The sequence below is a fragment of the Aethalodelphis obliquidens genome, unplaced genomic scaffold, assembly GCF_003676395.1.
Source record: "Aethalodelphis obliquidens isolate GAN/ISIS:26980383/991018 unplaced genomic scaffold, ASM367639v1 scaffold11, whole genome shotgun sequence".
Lineage (NCBI taxonomy): Eukaryota > Metazoa > Chordata > Mammalia > Artiodactyla > Delphinidae > Aethalodelphis > Aethalodelphis obliquidens.
In genome coordinates, this window is record NW_020837955.1 from 4,813,441 (window position 1) to 4,829,244 (window position 15,804).

Here is a 15,804-nt window from a genome sequence, read left to right on the forward strand (position 1 = left end):
AATTAAAACCTAAATGTGTTTTTTTAAATTTTAGAATTCAAAATCTATTAAAGAAATGATAATACAGGAAAAATTCAGTATTTTTGAAATGTGAATTTTCTGTCATAATATAATATTGTTATTTCTACTGGTATCAAATTATGTTATGTTCATTTTGAATGAAGAACATCAATTAAACTATAGTATATTTCTTTTCATGTTCTAGACTTTTGTACTACATTGTCATTATCTTTTAAATTTTCTCCCTAGAGAAAAAAAATATTTGCTTAGAAATATGCCATAATTCTTTAACTATCCCCTTCTGGCAGGGCAACATAACAAAATGTAATGTGAAAAAATCATAACAAAGAGTACTATGTGAATTCCTTTGTTTTTAATTTTATTTAGGCAACAGATGCTGATGCTGGAATAAATGGCCAAGTACACTACAGTTTGGGTAACTTCAATAATCTTTTTCATATCACATCCAATGGGAGCATTTACACATCAGTGAAGCTTAACAGAGAAGTCAGGGACTACTATGAACTTGTTGTTGTGGCAACTGATGGAGCGGTACACCCTCGTTATTCAACTCTAACAGTGGCCATCAGGGTTTTGGATATTGATGATAATAGTCCTGTGTTCACCAATTCAACATATACTGTCGTCGTTGAAGAGAATCTGCCAGCCGGGACCAGTTTCCTTCAAGTAGAGGTGTGTGGAAGAAGCAATTATTTCATGAATTCTGTATAAGATTTGACATTCATGTTAGGGCTGCCAGACTTAGTAAATTTAAAAGAAAAAAAAAAGCATATGCAGTTAAATTTCAATTTCAGATAAGCGAGTAAATTTGAATATAAGCATTCAAATATTACAAATATTACTCAAATATTACATATTGTGCTTTATCTAACAACCCTATTTTAGACATATACCAAAATTTAAAGGGAGAAAAGTTGCCTTTGTGAGAAATTGAATAACACTTCTTAACAGATTTCTTTTTAATTTACAAAAGTAATGCTAAATGTTTATTGCAACAGTTGACAATATGAGACTATTTAAAAAAAAACTTAATAGACTCTCACCTTGTACCTCCAAAGTTACTCGGTATTAAATTTTATGTGTATTCTGTTACATTTATGTTTGTGCTCACACAAATATCAAATAACTATTTACATATATATATAAATACACATGTATGCAAGTGTGTACATATATATATATATACATTCATACGCATATATACATGTACAGAATTGCCTCATATTTTACAGAAATGGGATATTGCTGTACCTATTATTTTGTAATATCTTTTTCACTTTCCGTACACAACTGGCATCCTTCCAGAAGTCTAACTCTCCTTTTTATTAGTGTCTTCATAGCTAAGCCTCTTTTTTTCAGTCCTCAAATAAATTATTACCAGAAACTCTGGACATTCTGATTCAGTAGGTTAGATTGGCCTAGAGATCTGCATTTTAAGCACAACCTCTTTAATTCTGACATAGGTGGTCTATGAAGTGTATTTTGTAAGAAAAAAATATAGTCCTTTCTCAACCTGCAGTCTACAACTTGAATTTTGTTAGCATGCATTTCAAGAACTTGTGTTTCTTCCATAATTCAACTCAATATGTGTTTACTTAGTCAGCAAACATTAATACATCTAAAAAAGGCAGATGCTGGCCAAGGAGAGAGCCATTCTTTCTCCATTTATTCTTCTATTCATCTATTCATTCACTCATTCCTTTATTCAATAAGCATATTTTCAGTGCTTACTGCATGCCAAGTCCTCTGCTAGACTCTGGGGATTCAAACATGAACAAGACAGGTTTCCTGCCTTCATTGAATTTTCAGTCTGGTGTAGCAAACAGACAAGTAACTGGTAATTAATATAGAGGTCCTCAATGCAAGGAACCTGGGAGATCACAGGTGGGGCTCTTTAACCTAATCTTGAGAACAAAGAGAATGTTTCCTGGAGAAAGTTTATTTCTAAATTGTGAACTGAGGGGCAAATAAGAGGCATTCAAGGGGGAAGAAAGAATATTCAAGGCAGTGGAAGAACCTGCTCAAAATCCTGGAGGAGAGAAGAGTGAGGAGCTAAAGGGCTGGAAAATATATGTGTCCTTCTCACCATGTTAAGGAGATTGGAGTTGATCCAAAATGAAATGGAAAACAAGAAGAATTTTTAGGCAGGAAGGTGACATCATAAAATCTGTGCTTTAACAGTATCTTTCCCATTGTGATGTTGATAACTGTTTGGAGGGGGCCAAGACTGACATTCACAAAGATGCTTGCTTTACTGCATGCATTTTTTAACACACCCTGACCTTCCCCACTCTGTCCTTGCTCCATTCCATTTCCTCTGCCAGAGTTGCCTTTGCCAGTCTCTACTACTGAATGAAAGAGTCATCTATAAGACTTCCTATTGAAACCTGTTTTTTCAGCTGTTTTTTGTTTCGCTTTAATGTTTCGCTTTAATGATTTTATTTTTGGAAATGGGAATTAAAAAAAAAATTTATTAGAGTATAGTTGATTTACAATGTTCTGTTAGATTCTGGTGTACGGCAAAGAGAATCAGTTATACATATACATATATCCACTCTTTTTTAGATTCTTTTCCCATAAAGGCCATTACAGAGTATTGAGTAGAGACCTGTGCTGTACAGTAGGTCCTTATTAGTTATCTATTTTATATATAGTAGTGTGTATATGTCAATCCCAATCTCCCAATGTATCCCTCCCCAACCTTTCCCCCTGGTAACCATAAGTTTGTTTTCTACATCTGTGACTCTATTTCTGTTTTGTAAATAAGTTCATTTGTACCATTTTTTTAGATTCCACATAGTGATATCATATGATACTTGTCTTTCTCTCTCTGATTTACTTTATTCAGTATGACAATCTCTAGGTCCATCCATGTATCCCTTTTATTTTGGTATTTCTGTCTTATTTCTTCTTTGAGACAGTAATCTGGAGGGTAGGTATCTTGTTTGTATTCATCTTGTGCATCTCTATAGCACCTTGTGCACACTCAATAAGTATTAGTTAAAAGAAGGGAGGTATAATAGAGTGATCTCTAGAAATGTATTATAGGATCTTTGTGAGAAGATATATTTACGTTTTCATATAGCCCTTTAATAACCTGTTATGTTTATGGAAAGCACACACTAATACTTATTTTTATTTAAGGTATTATTTTTCATGGTTATACAATCGTTAGGAAATAAGCAGCAATCATTTATGACAATATTTATTTCTTTACTGTGGTATGATCCTTTTAATTAGTGATTTTTTCAAATAAAATAGATACAGTAACAAGATCAACAATGACAAAACCTCATGGGTCTCTGTCTCTGACTTGTTCTCTTTCTTTCTCTCCCTCTCCCTCTATCTGGTAAATTACTTTAAAAAATGTTTCTCTCTGAAACATGCCTTTTGATCATCATTCATTTCATGCTGTTCTAGGTACTGACACATGACTTCCATCAGTCCTGCATTTCTTTATTTTGGCAATGGCAGTGATATAACCATTCTTCTTCTTAATTTGTTACAGGCCACAGATGCTGACCTTGGAGCTAATGTATCTTATCGGATAAGAAGTCCGGAAGTGAAGCACATTTTTGCACTACATCCATTTACAGGAGAACTCTCCCTTTTAAGGAGTTTGGACTATGAGGCATTTCCAGACCAGGAAGCAAGTATCACTTTTCTAGTGGAGGCCTTTGATATTTATGGAACAATGCCACCTGGTATTGCTACTGTCACAGTGATAGTAAAGGTAAGGAATATAGATGACTTCTGGTTGCCTACTTTGTACTCTCTACATGTAGTTCCTGTTTTTGTTTTTCTTTTAAATCCACACTATAGTATAATATCTGGGGGCAGGATTCATAATTATATGTGGTACCAGAGCCAGAACATAAAATTTTGAATGTACAGTATTTACAAAGACTTGAGAAATAACTATATTATTTAACTTATAAAAAATAAATTTGAAAGAACCACTAAATAAGAGTTCAAACACTGTGTCTCCCTGGGTCCACCATTAGCTCTGTGACTTCAATCAAGTCATAATTTCTCTAGACTACACTTTAGTCCAGATTCCACAGCACCAGGGATAATAACTTCGTCCAAATCCTTCAACTTAAAAAAATACAAATTAAAAAAAAACATAAGAGGATTCTGAAAGTTTAAGAGTTCTAAGCCCCCAAGAACTAGTTAGTTTAGTTTAGTTGGAACTCAAGATTCTGGAATGAAACAAGCTTTGGAATCAGATGGAATTGGGGTTAATTTCTTGCTCAACCATTTTCAAGTTCTGTGACCTTGGGGACTCTCTCAACCTCTCTAGATTTGCCTTCTAGCTTAATAAAATACCCTGCACCAGTTGATTGCCTAGAAAAGCATGTCGTCTTCCACCTTTAGGGTTTCTTGTGGTTGTTAAGCTGTGTATTTAAAAGAAGACATGAGGAAAGATTCATCAGTTCTCACATGTTAGTGTATATAAAGGTCGTCTGAGCTGCATACCAAACTTTCAGATCCTTCTGCTCCTTCCCAAAGGGGCACCTTTCTCACAGGAGCATCTGAGACATCAGTATATTAGAAAAGTACACAGATGATTCTTACACAGGTTGTGTGAGTATCAGATGTTGAAAAATATACTTCAGTTACAAATATACACATACAGATGATCCTCGAGCTGCTTTATTAAAGGTGTTTAGTACTAAAAAATGACTTCAGATGACCTTTATTTCTTTGGTGACATAAAATAAAAGTGCTTTCATAAACATGTTTTGTATGACTTTTGGTCAGGGGAAGAAAGTACAAATTTGAAACTACCCTCTTAACATGTTTTCTCTGGTACCCGACTGGAGTTTGAATGGTTAAAAAGACAGAGCTAGTCAGAAAGAAACAGATTCACACAGAGTGAGAGCAAAAGAGTGAGAGAGGAGAGAAGGAAAAGGAAAAAGGGAGAGTGACAAGGATACAGAAGATCTATATGATAAATGAAGACTTTACAAGGAAGCTTATAGAAAGTTTCAATAAGTCCATGAATGAAATACATGAATAAGATTAATTGGGTAAGCAATTTAAGTTCACTTTAATATAGATATTTTAATTCATATTATGTTCACAAATGTATATGTTCTACAAAAAATATATGATTTATGATTATGACTCAGATTTTGCCAGGTAACCACTGAGACCAGGTTTCCATGTTAAAAAAATAAAATCTATGAAATTAGAAGAAAACATGGAAGTATGTGTAAATTTTGAATTAATATTTAGTTATAGATGGTAGAACTGCAATACAAATTTGGCAACCACACATTGGTCTGCTATACAGAGGGACTATTTGTACTTCTTGCAGTCACCTTACATCACTAGAAATGTATCCTAACTGAATGGGATCAAGTTATTTGACTCACCAGTTCTGTTAGGTTGTCTGATTCTGGAGATCATTCAGAAAACCATAGGAACCTATGTTCATTTAAAGTTTGCCGCTTGAGATGCCTAGAATTACAATCTGTAATGTGTTTGAGGTAAATTGTTTAGCAGAATTCACCTATGATAAATTACTCAGGACTTTACACCATCTGGTTCTAGTTGGCTACCTAAAGCATGTGGAAAGTTCTGGGAATGACTTCAGTTCTTGAAAGCAGCTTTCCATAGAGGGCTGTATGTACACAGGTTATAAGGCACAGAAGGTCATAGGCAGCTTTTGTACAATGTTCATTCTTAAAGGGCACTGCCAGGTATAAATGATGGTACAAGAAATCATCACTTGTGTTGCATTTTTGTTTGATTGTTTACCTGATAAATAAGGTATGCAGTTGGTTTTCTTAGACAATAAAATATTGATATGAAAACATAGAAGATTGTTAAAGATTTCACCAGTATATGATTAGCATAACTATGTTTATCATATAGGTAAATGCTCTAATGCTCTTGACTGTAAGATCTTTGAGTGTGGATTTTCTTGTGTGTTTTGCTGTTGTTGTTAAGATAATCCTGCAGTCAGAGTGGGATGTGGGGATTATTCCATTGCCTTTACTTTACACTTGAATTAGGCTTATCTGCTGGTACACACATGATGTCACTTCTTCCCTGGAGTCCTGCTGTCTTCTCTAAACTATTGGGTTGGCCAAAAAGTTCCTTCAGTTTTTAAGGAAAAATAAAAGACACATTTTTCATTTTCACCAAGAACTTTATTGAACAATGTGTTCACCGTTTTACTCCATTACCTTCTGCCATTTTTCAGGCAACTTCATAATTCCACCTTCGCAAAACATTTTATCTTTTTGATCAAAGAACTGTTCCAGGTGCCTTTTACAGTCTTCCAGGGAATTGAAATTTTTTCCATTAAGAGAATTTTTTAAATACCAAAATAAATTGAAATCTGTAGGTGCAACGTCTGGTGAATTAGGGCGGATGAATCACAACTTCCCAGCCAAGCTGTAACAGTTTTTGCCTGGTCATCAAAGAAACATGTGGTCTTGCATTACCTGATGGTAACAGGTGTTGCTTTCAATTGGTCTCACTGGGAGCAGCACTTGTTGGAATTAATTGTTTGGTTTTCCAGAAGGAGCTCGTAATAGATGACTCCCTTCCAATCCCACCGTATACACAACCTCACCTTCTTTGGATGAAAATGAGCCTTTGGTGTGGTTGGTGGTGGTTCATGTCACTTGCCCCATGATCTCTTCCGTTCCACATTATTGTACAGTAGCGCCTTTTCATCGCCCATCACAATTTGTTTTAAAAACAGAACATTTTTGTTACATTTAAGAAGCGAATCCTATGCGGAAATATGGTCAAGAAGGTTTTTTCTCTTATGTGGAACCCAAACATCAAAGTGATCAACATAACCAAGCTGGTGTAAATGATTTTCCAACACTTGATTTGGATATTTTGAGTATGTCGGCTGTCCTGCGTGGTATAACGTTCAATTAATGCCTCAATTTGATTGCTGTCTACTTCAACTGGTCTACCTGACCGTGGAGCATCGTCCAGTGAGAAATCTCCAGCACGAAACTTCACAGACCACTTTTGACATGTTTGATCGGTCACAGAACCTTCTCCATACACTGCACAAATCTCTTTTTTTTTGCGTTTCAGTTGCATTTTTATCTTTCTTGAAATAATAAAGCATAATATGCCAAAAATGTTGCTTTTTTCTTCCATCTTCAATATTACAATGGCTACACAAAAATTCACGTTTTGATGTTTTTTTTTTTTTAAACGCACGCTGATATGGCAGCTGTCACAATACATTCTAACAATTTTTTCGAATGAAGTTAGCTACTAGAGTCACCTTATGGAAAAAACTGAACGAACTTTTTGGCCAACCCCAATACATTGGAAAGGGGAACACAAGTCCTTTCCATTCTCAGATGCCCTAAAGCTATCTGGAGTATTTTATTAGGGTCTGCATTCCTTCTTTCTCTGGGGTCCACAATGGTTCTGTATCTACTCCTTCCATTTTGTGTTTCTCTATCCTAAGAATTTTATCTGTTTCAGGGAGTTGTAAATGTATCATTTCAGGGACTTAAAATTTTATTCAGCATTAAGTTCTCTTTGGGAATAGCAATGTGAACTATCAAAATCTTTTCTGGGGTAAGCTGCTTTTCTATTTGTGTCTCTCTTTCCTGAGACATTGATTTTCAGTGCTCTAGTAGTCTAGGGAAGGATCAAGGAACAATACAAAATCATCGAGGGCCTGAGGGGCTTCAGTGCATATTTAGAAATATTATTTTGCCACAGTATTATGATATGACATTTAGAAATTTAGAAATCTGCTTACAAAACTTTTAGGAACATGATAATATTGGTGGTTATGAAGATGCCATGATAGGTAAAGACATGAAAAAGACTAAAAGATGAGACTGACCTAAATGAACTAAATGAGCAAAATGGCTTCTGAACCATCTACCTGGTTTTGCCTACCCATATGCTTTGATGGTGTTGAACACTAAAAACATTTTAAATAGAAAAAATGGTCCATCTATTGGCTGTTCTGGGCAATAAGTGAAGAAAAGATTTGCTACTAAGGAACTTCACCCTATAATTCCCAGATTCAAAGATGGATGCTCAAGTGGTATGTAGCCTTCTCTCTCAGGATAGATGTGGTTGATAATGGAGAGTTATAATCCCTCATAGACTCTAGCTTGGCTGCTCTAATTTCAGTTTAGACTTATGTGTTTGGTTTTTTTTTTTTTTTTTTTTTTTGATGGAAGAAGTCATTGGTGTCAAACTGAGTCCCAAACTATCATCTGAACAAGCAGGATGTGCACTAAATAAGATTCATTCTCTATCTGGGACTTAAGTCTCTTAAAATGCCTTCTACATTCCCTAACCACCCCTTTATTTTAATACAGGGGATTCACTCAAGGATTCTACATCAGCTTGTGCGAAATGTTGCTCATTGATGGGCTCCTTCTTTTTTTAGAAAAAAGAGTGTTGATCTAATTTTTATTGTCTCAGTTTCTCTGTCTTATTTAGAGAAGTCAAACTATTTCATTGGTCAAGGGTTCCTGACCTATACAAAGTTATTTCTGGATTATTGTACATTTAAAACAAAACTTAATATTTAATTCTAGACATTTTTCAGTGCCACTTTGTTTTCTTTTTCAAGGTTATTTAAGCATAATAAAATTTGGTGAACATTTCTCCAAATGCAGGCTGACACTTCCTTTCCTTTCTCCTGATCACTCAGGATAAGATTATCACAAAGAGAATTTTAAAACTGTATTGTATACTTTTGGGGCCCATAAAAATATCATATTTGTTTGTTTTGAAGAGAAGAGTGGAATACAATTCTCATTTCTCTACAAATGTAAATCTTTCCCAAGCTTGCAAATTTTCTGCTGTTGGTCTGTTTACTTGCAGTACTGACAAGCTGTTTTACTGATAACATAATTGCATAGGATTTGCCAAGAGATATTTCTACCCAAAACAGTCACCAAGGGGAAAGCATCTTGTAGATCTCTCTTTGAAAATGAGCAGAAAGATAATTTCTTTTGTAAAGAAGGAAAAAAAGAAAGATCAGGTACTTCCTATCTAGTCCATCAAACTTTTTTAAAATTGAAGTGATAATGGGGAAATTGAAGTATTTGAAATAATTGAAATAATATTTATTTCAAAGGAAAAATATTTTCACAGTAGAAGGAAAATGGAATTTTATCACAGACACCTGCAAAAGGCTTTCTTGGTGTCAAATTTCAAGGATCCAAAACAAAACTAATCATGATCGTACAAGTAATATGTACTTTGTTGCAAAGGTTTTGCAGAACATTTATAAGACAAGGCCTTTTTCATTGTATATTTATTAAATATCTATAAGAATTGAATCTGTGATAATAGTAAATTACATGATATGGGTAAACCTCTGGAAAATGAAATAAAATTCTAAATAGTTTTACACATAAAATCCAAAGAAAAATCTGCCCTTACAAACTGAGTTATGATAATATAATATAGAACATACACGGAAAGAGAAGATCTGTTTTCTATAGTAAGCCAAAAGCTGAATATAAGCCAGAAAGGTTGAAATATTTAAATGTGTATATAATTCTGGGTAGCATTAAAAGGAATGTAAAGAACTTGTCCAAGATAAACAGATGACTTAAGTCATTTGCTGATTGTAATTTTAGATAGAATGGCTGCATGCGAGTAGGAGAGAGAGTGAGGGAGATGCTTCTGTGAAGGAAGGAGACTGAATTCACCCCTGGTTGTGTTTACCTGTAAAAGAGGGTGCAGGTATGGGAGTAGGCAGGGATAGATGGAGGGACGAGAAATGAAAGACCATCTAGAAGGGCTGAGGTTATTAGGAAATACAGTGAGTCTTGGAAGATAGAGCTAGCATTTTCATCTTTCAGAGTGGTTTCTTCTTCTGCGAAGGAAAGGAATGTTCCTACCCCCAAAGTGTATAGGAAAGAAGATAGATAGAAACTCAATGCCCAGTACCAAGGTGGCATTTGCCAAACTATGGACACCTGACAGGCAGTGATTTGCCGCTGATGTTCTGTGGTGACAGTATTAGTAGAGTCCTTGTTTTGATTTGATCAAAGGAGCTGTGGTTTGAGAGACAAGGAGATAATCCAGGATTCAAACAAATCAGAAACTCTGGACATTTCAATATTTATAGCATCTTTCCTTCCCTTGCTCTGGCGGGAGGAGACTGAGTAAAAGATACCTTCAATGGACCAACTAGTGGGAGTATGGTCTAATAGATTGATCATTATTTTTTTTTTATTAAAGTATAGTTGATTTACAATATTGTTAGTTTTAGATGTACAGCAAAGTGAGTCAATTATACATACATATATTTTTTTCTCTTTTCCATTATAAGATACTGAATATAGTTCCCTATGCCACACAGTAAATCCTTGCTGTTTATCTACTTTATATATAGCGGTGCGTTAATCCCATACTTCTAATTTAACCCTCCTCCCTCCTCCCGATTGATCATTATTTTTTATGACTTGCTGCTTTTCACCTTGAGGTTGGTTCACCTGGAGAAAATACCCATTTAGGACTATGGCCTTCAAATATTACCCTCTGTTCTATTCTGTGCTATCAGATTCTTAAGAGTCTATTCTTTCTAATATATTCACTTCCGTGTTTAAAGAATATGAATACATCAAGGAGGGCGTGTCATAGGGCTGATTCAGATGGTTTCTTAAAGTATCTGCCTATTCTGCTATTCTACAGGTTTACAACAAAGATGTAATATATTTTCACTAAAGAACCAAACCAGAGGAAACAGATAAAAATGTACAAGCCCAGAGATAACATAATATCTCAAACAGGAGTAATTTATATTGCTATGGCTCCCCATATATCACCCACTGATTTCTGGGAGTCCCAAGAAAATGCTTTACTTATAGAGTATACACAATTAAGTAATTTTACCCTTCAGTGATTATCACATTCTTCCCTGCCTGCCAAGGCAAATGAGACCAGGCTTGCCTTACCACAGCTCTCCCAGTGGGGACAATAGATGCTGATAAGCCTTGTTGATACTAGTTACTGCTAAGCATTGGTACCATTTTCCAATCCTATCATGACTATAGCTGCGATCTCTACCCCAGTGAATTGGCTGCCTCATACTGGGGGGCACTCTTGATATGTTGGTGTCCTCAATATGTACTCTGAGAACTTGACTTCACCAAAGTCATACAGTATTCCAAACAGTAATAATTTGTGCCTTCAATATATTATTATCATCAGGGTCTCTCATGATATACTTCATAGAGCACTAGCTCCTCAAGATGGTACTGGGTGTCTCATACACAAAATATTACATAGACAGGAAGATTTGGGAAACACTGGTATATATAAAAATAAACCGATTTCTATGCCGTAGGCCTTTATATAGGAGCCTTAAATATGCTAGTGTATGTTGTGAATCTCAAGAAAATAAAATGTGCTTTCCCACCATTGATCATGGAATTTCTTTTTATTTGTAAAGCTTTTGATAGGACTAATTTTCCAAAGATTGCAATTTGGAAAAAACTTCATTAGGTTTTAGTGAAAATAACTATCTGTAGGGTTAAATATTGAATAAGTTGTTTAAAATGTACAAATACGACTGCTGAAAGTCTCTTTTTACCAAAATAAAAGCTTCATAAATAATTATAAAAATTATCTTCAGGGAAATAGATTAGAATTACGCAGTGTTTAGAAGCTTGCAAGGTTGCCAAGATAAAATTGCAGTAACTAGTTAGAAGAATTCTTAAAAATGTAAAATATTTTTGGAAAGAGGTATTTAAAATTTTATGTGTGGAATTTTAATGAAAATCCTACTCAAGTCATTTTATGTATAATCTTATGATGACTTTGCCAGTTCCCTTCCTCCTCACCTGCAAGTAGCAGAATGATGCCTTTAGGATCCGACATACCAGAATTAAATCTTAGCTCTACCCTATATTAGCTGGATAATCGTGAGCAACTTAATTTCTCTAAGCTTCAGTTTCCTTATTCTAAAAACAGGAACAATAATAATAATAGCTAACATCTATTTTAGGCAAATTAATTGAGATGATAAATTTAACACACTTAGCACAATGTCTGATATACAGTAAAAATAAACCATATACATACACACATACATATATATAATTGTGATGCACTTTTGAGGAAGTCTGAAATAGGGTGATGTTACTTGAATTGATGCTCAAATATTCAAGCTTAGAATGTGCACATATTCTCCCAATTGACCACAGTGTCATGGCTTGGAAAAAAAATCCAAAAACCTATCAACTGCCTTCCCCCTATATTACCATTCCAGTTCAGAGAAACTAGATGGGAATGGAATTTTATATTAAATTAGTGGGTTTGTCAACATTACACAATGTTAACCTCTTCTAATTTAACCATCAATTTTGAAGGACTGTTTTACCTGCCAGAGTGCATGAGTGATGAGGCAGTTTGCTCAGGTAACAGAGATGCATCCTATGTGAAATTTAAACTCCTTACTATATATTCCCATCACATCCTTATACTTTCTCTTTCGTAACATCCATCACACTTGCTAATATTTATTTATTTTTTGCTTTCCACACTAAACTGTAAGCTCAGTACCAGCAGGCACTGTATCTTTCTTGGTGGTAACCATATCCCCAGCACCTAAAGTACTACCTAATGCACAGTGGGAGCTCCATCAATATTTGTGATACTGAGAACTATAGTGTACATTTTGCTACTTGTGGCAAAGTGTAACATTGATTACCTTACATTACGGATAATACTATCCCCCAAGAATCCAGAAAAGCTTCAAACTCAGAAATAAAACCAAACCAAAACAGAAAACAAATTTAGGCAGCTAAGAAAGAATCTTCCCAGTGCAGGTTTTGATCCAAAAACAAAAAAAGAACATTGAGGTAAGTTTGTAGCTTGTGTTTAAGAGAGCCCCATGCAAAACATAAAAGGAAAGATTGGTTGGTTGGTTGGAGATAGGGCCTTTATGACCCTATGTGGCAGAATCACAAGAGAAGGTAGAGAAGTCAGAAAAGACAGAAAGGAAAGTAAAGAAACCAAGACGGAAGAAACAGCAGAAGGTAGATAATATAAAAAAAAACAACTGAAACAGTAAATAGAGGGTGTCTGGTAGTGCAGAACAGAACTGGTAACAGGCAGAGGAAAAAATCAACTGTGTCGTCTGCCAAGGAAGAGGAGACATCGGCTCCATAAGCCTTAAGGGATTTCAGAGGGCAGGGCAGCCAACGGTTCTATGTGGCTAGTGATAACACTAGAGGGTACTGTAGGAGCCATTCCACCCACTGGCGCACACCATCTGGTCTCCTCACAGAGCATGCATGAGAGCTTAAGATGAGGGCTGACGTTTCATCATTTTTCATCATTTAAAGAAAGATGATCGGAATATAACCAGTTAGTACTCTTCTGTCAGGAAAAATCCTCTTATCCAGAACAGCTTTCAGCCTATGATTCCAGAAATTAAAAATTCTGTCATCTATTTCTCATCGCTTTCAATAGAGAACGTGCCATTAATTTGTAAATTCACCAGCAAGTTCCTGTCTTCCTGGTATGCTCATTAAAAAGGGTTCCTTAAATCTACTCTGTGGTCTGTCAAAGCAGAAATGGTTTCTGTGATTATTTTAGACTTTAGTTTAGAAAATAAATAAATGAAACTCATATTTTCTTCCTCTTAGATAACTTTCTTCAGGTGCAGTTTTCGTTGCTTGATACATAGAAACTAATTTGCGTACTTGTACAACAATCTTTTTTTCTAAGAAGATCAAGTCTTAGTTCAAGATGGTAATATTCAGAATACTCTTTAGAAACATGAAAAGTAATTTTTGTTCAGACCAACAAAAAGTATAGCCACAGAAAGGAAACTTAATAATAAAATTGTTAACAAGAGAATAGAAAATGAAATTTTCTTTCTGTAAATACTGCCCTCTAGTGGAACAGTTGGCAACAGACTAGGGCTTGCGTTTGGAGAGTGGAGTTTATCCTTAGTTTGCTGCATAGTAGAGCATTTGTACAGAAGCAGATTTATGTACAGTTTTCTTCAGACATCCCTGGAGCATAAATATAATGAAGTATTGATTATGCTCTTTGGCATTCCATTTCAGTAAATTCTCTAATCTGAAATAATGCATCATGCAAGAACTGTGTGCAACTGGCTACACAGCTTAGCCACAGTGAAAGATTGTAACCTCAAAATATGTACAATGTACCAGAAGAAGAAACACAGCTACAATAACTGTATTGATTTATTCTTTACGTTGTCAGTGGCAAGCAGACCAAAGGGGGATACCAGTCTTTTAATGGTATTCAATTATTTAGGTTTCTGTATAATCAGTTTGTGAAGCCAGATTATAAAAATGTCCACTGTGTGTTCAGTTAGAAGGTGATCGGTGACTACTTTCCCGGCCAAAAAATAAAAAGGCTACTGTACTCAACACTGTCAGCGGCTGTATTGACATAACTAGGAAATCACATATTATTTTTTTCCCTGAAGAATTAAGATTACATTAAGATTTTTAATGTCCCCTGGGGGGGCGGGAGAAGAAAATTCATAGGAATATATTGAGTTTATGTGATTTGGGAAACTCATGTAGAGAAAAATCACAGTTGGGCTCCTTTTCTAAGCTTCAGAAGTTATAATTTAGGAGTGCAAGAGGAGTTCTACCCCTTTGGTTACAAGACTCACTTGTTAAAATAATTGGCACTCTTGAAAGCAGGAGGAAGTGTGCATGCAAATGTTTTATATATTCACCTCCTGCCTGAAACCTCAAGATCAATACCCTCCACTCTCCTCATTATAGAGAACCAGTGCTTCCTGGGTTTATTTACTTGTTCAGATTCTAAAGCTCATCATTTATAAAGGAAGTCTTTTTCATGTAGAGGCTGTGAATACTACATGTCAAAACAGAGAAAATGATGTTTTTTATTTTTCAGTTTTTCTTACAGCTCAAGGTCTCCAATTTTTACTAGAATCTACAGGGTTTTTCAGATTCACGATTCAGAAGGCAGCTCTATTGTGAACATAAAAGCAAGCTCGATTTGATTGTAATAGTTAATTATCCTGACCTCTTTGCAAAAAGAGGTGTTTATAATCAGTTAATTTGTGTGTTTCCAATTTACATTGTGCAAAAAAATTGTTGTATCAGAGCAAATATCAAAGACTGTAGAATAATTTTCTTCTTTTGTTTTTAACGTCAAGTGAGAAAAAGATGACAGGGAGAATAAGATAACTAACAAATTTAGTTTGGGGCTTAAATATATTTGACCAAAAGTGCCCCCCAAAATGCAGGGTGCAATGATTATTTTTTTAAAAAGTAAATTTAGGAAAGATAAATCAGCCAGGTTAATAAACATTATTTTTGAGAAAAAAAAAGATTTGAAATTCTCCATCAAAGATAAAATGTTTGAGAAAAACATGGTCTTGCTCTCAGGAGACCAGACTAATTAGTGGTTTTGCCAAATAAGTAGATTAATTTAGGCGACGTTGCTAAACTATCGGCAGAATCAGTAACTTTACCTGTCAAATGGCAGTTAAGTGGCAAATTCAGGAACATCTTTTCTTGAGCCACCACACTGTCCCCAGAGCCTAGCATTGGGTCATAAAAATGGGAGGAACCTGATAAATATCATTTAATGAATAAACATAATAGCAATGCATTTATATCATTGAATTGTGAAAATTTAAAGGATGCATATAAATCACTTTGAAAAATCTTTAAATAAATTAAAATTGTTTTCTGACTGAGAACATCTAACCTATGTGTCATTATTGTAGTGTGGTGCAGGGAAAACATCCTTTAATCATTTTATGTTTGTAAAAATGTAAGATGGCATAAA

The 15,804-nt window shown here is 34.9% G+C and overlaps 1 protein-coding gene across 16 annotated transcripts in view; it reads left to right on the forward strand.

The window, feature by feature from the left end:
* PCDH15 (protocadherin related 15) overlaps nt 1-15,804 on the forward strand; it is a 718,778-nt gene that overhangs the window by 537,899 nt on the left and 165,075 nt on the right. For all 16 annotated transcript variants that reach the window (XM_027111903.1, XM_027111902.1, XM_027111901.1 and 13 more), the window contains 2 exons: nt 388-693; nt 3,530-3,754. In XM_027111903.1, the coding sequence (XP_026967704.1) occupies nt 388-693; nt 3,530-3,754 (531 nt within the window). The remainder of the gene's footprint in view (nt 1-387; nt 694-3,529; nt 3,755-15,804) is intronic.